The sequence below is a fragment of the Mastomys coucha genome, unplaced genomic scaffold (assembly GCF_008632895.1).
Source record: "Mastomys coucha isolate ucsf_1 unplaced genomic scaffold, UCSF_Mcou_1 pScaffold20, whole genome shotgun sequence".
Lineage (NCBI taxonomy): Eukaryota > Metazoa > Chordata > Mammalia > Rodentia > Muridae > Mastomys > Mastomys coucha.
Window position 1 is genome coordinate 120,621,453 of NW_022196903.1, and position 8,232 is coordinate 120,629,684.

Below are 8,232 nucleotides of genomic sequence, written 5' to 3' on the forward strand. Positions count from 1 at the left end.
GAGGCTAGAGTGGCCTTCAGTGTGTGCACTTGGAAATCAATGAGAACTCAAGGTCACGGGACAAAAGCAATCTGAGCATCTGCAGGGGGAGCGGAGGAACGAGATACCACACACAGCTTGTGCCTTGCAGAGGCTTGGGCCTCAAGCCCACCTAGCACCCAGCCTGGAAGGCGTGCTGCTGTTGGCGACCACCTGTTCTCAGCACGCCTGCTGCCAATTACCTCTAAATAAACTGTCAAAAGACAAGTTCTGGCTGTGTGTGCTGAATGCCGGGAGTGTGACTGACAGCATCCTCGCCCCCATCTCCACCTCCGCCCACTCAGGCAGGTGTCTCTTCTGTTCCTAAAGACCTTCAGTGAAGGGGAGTCACACTGCCTCCTCACTCATTCAATAAGAGACCTTGGAGCTTCCCCGGCTTCGATCTGCTGGCCAGTGAGGCCAGTCTGCCTGCCATGAGTGGCCCAAAGCATGCATGCTATCCCTCCATGGAAGGAACATTGTTTCAAAAGATAAAGAACCTCCCCAAACATATCATTTCCATAGTGGAGCCAGTGGCTACAATGTGTCTCAGGGTTTCTCATCTGAGTTTTCCACTGTGTCCCATAGAAGTAGAAGAATTTAAAGGCTTGCATCCTATCTCTATCATATGTAGATGTATGATGTGACATTTATCCCCTGAGGTGTTGTATGGGTAAGATAGACAGTGAAGAGTGACCATATATCCCTTCTATGCCTGTGGACACGGTTCCTGTCTGTTCACACAGCACAGTCATCCCTAGATCTCCTAGGGCCACTTTGTATTTTTAATTCAGTAATTCAGGGAAGGTGGGACACACAGCGGACAGATATGGCAAGACATAATATCTGCCACCATAGCTAAAGTGGCTATCTTCTTTTGCATTTTTCTGGGTAGATATTGTAGGAGGGACAAAAGGGCCTGGTCCTAGAGTCTTCCTTGCCACAGGCTTGTACTCTGACCCTGAAACTTCTGTGCCACCAGGAGTCAGCTGGTGTGCTGGAAGCCCTCTCGGCAACCCATAAGCAAGCCTCCTCCCTATGCTCCTGTGTTAGTACGGTAAAGACTCGGAGTGTGGAATGCATAGAGCAGACCATCCCGTCTCCATCGTTTGTAGACTTAGGACATGACATTTGAGATAGCGAAGAGTGACCAGATATCCCTCTGTGCCTGAGGACATGGTCCTGTCTGTTCATGCAGCACAGTCATCCCTAGATCTCCCTTTTGCTTGCCCAAGAATCTTTAATTGAAAGCTGAATCATAGGGACATCCCACTTACAACCTATTAGTTATAACAAAACCACATTAGGGAACTGCTAAGCCATGGCAGCTGGTGGTGTGTTATTACATGAACTGGTGCTCAAGTATCCATCCATAAACTGAGGGAGACCTGCAAAGGCACATACAGCCTGACTCTGGTGCTCTAGGACCCTCGGTTCTATCCGGAATGCTGCAGTGTGCCCGGTGGCACTCATGTTGCACCATGAAGATGAGGCTGTGAATGATGTCTCCAGCTCTCTTTATCTGTGGTTGAGCTTTCCTCCCTCCCCAGTCCCAACTCATAACCCAGGATGGCACAGCTCTGAGTCATTATGAGGATGAGTTCCTCTTGGGAATATTTGGGGTGCCAGCCCAGCCACCCTGCTTGTAGATTACTGAGAACTTTCACGCTGCCTTTTGGGGTGAATATGATTGATACCATCTGCAGTGCAGCAAGTAGGAGCACTCAAAGCGTGCATGCAAAGGTCTTTGGATGTCAGTTATATGCCAGGTGTAGCTCTGAATTTGTCCAACAATGCCCAAGGTGATCACAGCTTTGCATGCCCACCCTCATCCTTCTTGAAGATCCTAGACCCTTAGAAGACCTTAAGAACTGGGTAGTACAGGCAGAGCTTTGGGAGCTCTGGTCTTGGGTGAGGAGAGAAAATAGGGAACCATGAGAGCCAGTGGGAGTGGCCTCTCAATTGTCCTCCTGTATGTTAGGGCTTCCTGTTTCACTTCCTAGTGGCTAAGTGATTAGTATTTCTTTGTAGGATATAATAATTGTTCTAGCTGTGCGTTTTGAGATGCATTGTCTGGTGAACATTTTTAAAATTAAAGACTGTGCACTGAGGCTTCTTTGACCTGGAAAATGAATCAGTGCCACAGGGTGGTAAATCTGGAAGAGGCTGCCTGAGACCCACAAAGTCTCCAGCTCAAGGTCATTTCTGGCGCTGATCATTCTACCTTGGAAAAACTAATGTCTGAAGTCAGCTTCTTTTAGGGCTACTGCCTCCACCCACCCCACAGCCTTCCTGGACTGCATCGCAGCATCAGATCTCCTCCCACAGCTACGTAAGAGGAGTTCAAGGGGACAGGGACAGCTGTGTTCCTGGCTGGCAGAGCCTGGAGCCTTGGGTGCTTCTGCCTGTGTGAGATAGCTTCTGCCTGGTGCTGTAAAGCAGCCAGAACCATTAGCAGGCATCATTTTTTGAGCTACACAGTATGAGATTTGCTTTTTTGAGTGGGTCCCCCAGAGCGGGCTGCACTGAGTCTAACATGGAAAACTCAGTGGAGAATCAGCAGTGAGGGGCGCCTGCCAGGGATGGGAGGAACGAGTCCACAAACTCCCACAATCAATATCTTAGTTTTGCACATGCATGATTGTGTTAAAACTCTTTAGACCATAGCCAGGACATAGAAATACCTTAATTTAGGATAATGTTCATCTAGAAGCCTTATTGGTTGGATGGGTAGAAGTGGGACATGTAGATTTAAAAAAAGAGGAGAGATACTGATAGCATCTAAGCCAGTAACTTCTGAGGTAAGCTTGCAGGGAAGTCCTTCTGTGAGTATGAATTAGTTTATTTACATTTATTAATTATAAATATAGCTATATATCATTTATTCATTATCCATTTTAGCTGATATTTATATTTTAATTAAGTTTGCTCAACAACTCAGGCACTTACATTCCAACAGAAATAATAATAAATTTATTTCTAGCTACTCTTTGCATTGCAGTTAATAATTTAGTTCCATCCTATTTAATAATTCATCTCCATCCTAGTTATTGAGTTTGGTGGGGGGGTTCATGAGTACTCATTGTATTAATAAACAAATAAACCAAAAGTGAATCGTGCGTGGGCGGTCCAACTGTGATAGTGTGCTTCAAGCGAACCTTGGGATTGATCAACTTGTATGCACTTGTGATCTTAAAAACCAAAAGAAATCACTCTGCCAGTGGGAGAGTGAAGAGTCTGAGTAGAATCCACTGTAGAGTCCATACGGTCTAGTCAAGAAGTCATTGACACACTAGACACAAAACTGGTGCTAACCTCCCAGGAGGACCAAGAAACAAACTAACCACATTGTTTCCTCTGGCTCTCAACAAGCAGGATCACAGTTTACAAGAGGTATGAAGACTTGGTGAATACAGAGGGCATGCATTGCTGAGGAGACAGGTGTGGCCTACCAGAGGGGAATCAGGCTCAGATGAACTTTCAACTGTCTTGCTCAAGATGGTCTTGCAGGAGAGCAGTGTTTCTCAAACTCAAGTAGGAATCATGGCCGCCTGGAGGCTTTGCCAAGGCACAGATAACTGGGCCATGCTCAGAGTTCCTGAAATGATGATCTAGGGTGATCCCTTCCTAGATATGAGGGATGCTGGGGCTATAGTCACTGTACAAGACACAGGAATCAGAGATTGTAGGACTACAAGCATCTTTCCTGAGCCCAGCTTTATGGAGTTTTGCAAAAACAAGAGGGGTTGTGGCTTGATAATATTTCAAAGGCAGAGGATAAGCTCCTGCTTGGACTTATCATGATTTTCCACTTGAGTAGGGTAATGGGGTTGGATAGTCAACTGACAGAGTAGACTGAGCCTGGGACTAGATACTTCAAGTTCTTACTTAACTTCTTTCAGAAACCAGAGGCAACAGTTTTGAGTCTGGGCTGAGCTTTAACCAAACCTCCTCTTCATGGGGCCATGAGAATATCACCCTGCCACCATAGAGCCAGGGAATCACCGATAGACAGAAGTTCAATAGGCAGAGAAGCCTTACTAAGAGTCATGGGTCAAGACTCGAGCTTCAGAGACCTAAAGCTTTTCCCAGAGTACCCCTACTGGCTCATCACCCACAGGTTATCATGGGTCTTAGTTACTGTGAAGAGACACCAGGAACAAGGAAGCACAGAGTGAAAGTTCTAGAAATCCAGTAGAGAGCTCACCTGTAGAAAAACCCATTTTCTTGTGGCACTTAGTAAATTCAATATTAAAATAGGTGACGAGGGCATGGACATAGTCGTTGCGCTGTATCTGCAGGCAGAAGGCAGACGTGAAGGACAGCTCTTCCGTCTTCACAGTGTAAATGTCCACTTCCTGTAGTCCAGAGGAGAAAGAAGCCGGAGGTTTACAACCTCTGCCATGCCGGGGCCCGGTAGCCTCAACCCCTAGAGAAACTTGATTAATTACTATTTCGGGATGACTTCCAGGTGCACCCACCACCCTTTCAACTATCTCCTCCATCTTTTCTAAGGTGGACGATGCTAGGAGAGAATGGTGCAAATGGAACTGAATCCACATCCAAGCAGACGTGAGGGAGGAGACCACAGGGGCTGAAGATGGAGACAAGAGTGATTTAGGAGACCAAAGCAAGGTGTCAGCCAAAGCAAGTCGGAGTGGCTTCCGGTGGCCAACTGAGCATTGCTACCTTCTTCCAGTCATTCACAAAGTGTGGGGTCCCCATGGTCAGCATCTTTATTACCTGGAGACAGCAGGGTCCTCCAGGTTTCCCATAAATCAGAAGACTCATCCATCAGCCACCACCATTGTGTGTGTGTGTGTGTGTGTGTGTGTATGCACTAAGTGTTACCTCAGGAGTGAAGCATAACCGGGCTGAAGGAAGTTCCACTGACCATTTATAATAAGGCTGGGTGGGTTTAAAAAATAAATAAGAAGGGGAAACACAAGGTGAGAAGTCTAGTTTGGACTGGGGAAAGCAGAACACAAAGAACTAATAATTCTCACAAATTCAGCTGGAGAGTGACTGGAAATCGATGTAGTGTGGGAAGTAAGCGTAATGGAGAGATGGTTCCCCATGTGCTGTTCTTCTGTGTGAGAGGGATGCTGACGGACCTGCTGTGCGTTGGCTGTCCTGAGACAGGAAATCCTACCAGGGGTTTAAGAAGCATCAAGACAGATGCTGGTGAGACTCAGAGAAGAGCTTCTCTCATGCTGCAGTGTGCAGCAAGAGCCACTCTCTGAGGAATTATGGAGAAGATAGCCAGACATCTTGTTCCAGAGGCCAAGCAATAAGATCCATGAAGAGGCAAAACGGCATTAGGTAGAGGGCCTCTTTACCACTGGGGAAGGGGAAGAGGAAGGGGAAGGGGAAGCGCTCTCTCAGATTGACTAGAAAGAGGGCAGATGCGCCTTCATTAGAAAGTGAAACTCTCTAGAGTTGGCAACAAGAGGTCAGGTGGAGCCTTCTATGAACTGAATAGATTCTAAAGCAAAGATGGAAAGTGAGAAGTACCAGAGGGGTGAACCTTGGGTTGGAGGGGCCACCGTAGATGGCGTAAAATTTCCTGTCTATCATGATGAGCATCATCTTGATCTTACTGACAGCACAGTGATGCTGAGCCTCTGCGTGTACTGTATGGTACCTTCCATATGCAAGCATTTTTAGAAGTGGTGGAAAGATCCCAGATCTGTTGTCCTGAGTTCCACCCACAGGGCACATTGAATGTCCACTTCAGCTGACGTGGGCCCTTAAACCTTTCCCAAGTGCGACCTGCTCCCATCTTTCCGTTTGTCGCTTATCAATGGTCTCTTGTCGTGATATCCGGCCCCTCCCTCATCAGCCTAATGTTTCCATCATGTAATGTTGACCATATCAGCCTCTTCACCCTCCTGCTGGGAATCTCAATGCTGCAGGGTTCTGTCTGCATTCAAGTCTGATCCCCACCCCCTCCCTTCAGCAGAGACCCAGCCCTAGGAGTGCAGGAGGGTTGGGGCGGGGGTTGTTCAAGGGAAAGAAACATCTTCAGAGGAGGTGTCTGACAGACTTTCTCAGAGCTCTTGGTCCCTCTAAGCCACACCTCATCTGCAAGTCCCCTATAGCTCCAGAACTCAAGATACTGCCTCCAGGGAACTGAGCAGCGGTTAAAGGTGTGCATCCACACTGGGTGCCTTCCTGCCTCCTTCTCTTCTGGGTCCTTTCAAGGTCCCCACCCGCATCTTTCTTTTTTGATCCTCAACCATCAGCCCAGCTTGACTTCTGCCTCTTATGCTGGGGCCTTGTTACCTCCATCCTCAACCCCTGGTATTAGAATGGATGCCCCTGGGGACAGAAGCTATACCTCATTGTCTTGTGTGTCCTTGGTATATAATTGAACATCAGCAGGCATAGGCTCACCATCCTCCCAGAGCATCCTCTCCTTGCCCGGAGCTTTTCCTTCCTTCCTGGCCTTTCTTTCACAATCACTCACTCGTACTGTCACTCCTGCTCTATAGCCTTCAGAGACTCCCTGACTCACAGACAGACTTGTAAATCTCTCCACCTAGCACATTTCTATGTGTCACTGTGCACATGAACATGAATGTACTCACACATAGATACACATACAGACACATAAATCCATACCCATGCATTACTTAGGGAGAACTGTAGAAGCTTCTGCCTCCACACCCTCTAGTTGATTCTAAAACCATTAATTTGGGAAACTACACAGCGATCAACGTGTTACTGGTTTCACACTGGCTTCGCTATAAGTGACACTCTGAATGAAGCCACCCTGTTGTGCGAAAATTGCATTTCACTATCTAGTCTGACTATAGCGGACTGTCTCTGGCCCTCCAGGCGAGATGTTTTTCTCTATCCCCCAGGGTCTTCTGGCAAAATAGTCCCTTTGCCCTCTTTCCCATTCTTTGGGGGAAACAATGCTTTCTATATTATAATTAGCTGCAGGATTAACTTCCCCTGGAAAAAGGAATTAAAAAAAACAAACAAACAGGAGTCATAGATTCACTTTGGTTTGGTTTTTGTTTTGGAGACAGGGTCTCACACTATGCTGTTCCAACTCACTAAGTAGATGAAGCTGGCCTTGAACCCTGATCCCTTGTCTTCACCTCCTAAATGCTGGAATTAAGGTGTCTCCCATCATACCTGGCAGTGACTTTCTAATCAGTAATTTTACTGTTAGGTTTACAGAACCTAAAGCAGCCAGTGACCACAGTGAACAGCAGTCCACACATCAGAGAAGACCACTAGTGATTTATGTCCTCAAGTCCACTAACCTCAAGTGCCCCGTGTTTCCCTATGTCAGTCACAAACCCAAGGTAAGATAACCCTGACAGTGTTTGGGATATTTTCCCTTGCCCTAATAACCTATTCTGGTGATATTAGCCTTTCCTGTAGTGAGCAACAAGCTTGGGTTCATGGTTACACACACATACACACCCACACACACACACACACACACACACACACACACACACACACACACGGACACACATGCACACGCGCGCGTGCGCGCACACACACACACACCACATAAACCATCTAGCAGGAATCCCATCTCCAGACAGTCTCTCTGACCATTCATCAACCAAATGTCAGCTGTCTTGTCTTGTGTTAGCTGACAGTGTTCCAAGGGTCCTGGAGACATTTGCATCTTAATGGGGGCCTCTAAGGGAACAAAAGGCTTCCAGGCAAAAGGAGATGAAGCTGTTTATTAAAGAGACAACAGCAGAGGCAGATGGGTCCCATCTGTGGGAATTAGATCAGACCAAGCAGGGCTTTGGGATACAAAGACCCAAGGCTCAGGTGCACCCGTCCCACAGCTCAGCCACAGTTATCCCCACTGATGCCTCAGAGCCCTAGCGCTATTGCTGGAAGGGTTCTTTGTCTCACATTTGTACCCTTGAGACCTCAAGAAAATTCACTGCCTTGGCCTCAGGCAACCCCAGCTTGCACAGGGATCCTCAGAGAATAAGCTTCAGAAGATCTCCTGGCCTCTGCTACCCCACCTCTCAATAATGTCACAAATAGATGTCTCCAGGCAGAAGTCTGGTCAAAACAGAGTCTTAATTATAATAAAGTGTCACACTCGGCAGTGTTAATAGCTATGAAAACAGCAATTAAGTGTGTGAAGGAGGGCAAGTGTTTTCCCAGAAGGCTCAGTGAGATGCTGCGGCAGAGAGAGAGAGAGAGAGAGAGAGAGAGAGAGAGAGA

The 8,232-nt window shown here is 47.2% G+C and overlaps 1 protein-coding gene across 2 annotated transcripts in view; it reads right to left on the bottom strand.

Annotated features, from left to right (window-relative positions):
* Nucleotides 1-8,232, bottom strand: part of Prmt8 (protein arginine methyltransferase 8) — an 83,208-nt gene that overhangs the window by 3,619 nt on the left and 71,357 nt on the right. For both annotated transcript variants that reach the window (XM_031383532.1, XM_031383533.1), the window contains exon 8: nucleotides 4,226-4,376. In XM_031383532.1, coding sequence (XP_031239392.1) covers nucleotides 4,226-4,376 — 151 coding nt within the window. The remainder of the gene's footprint in view (nucleotides 1-4,225; nucleotides 4,377-8,232) is intronic.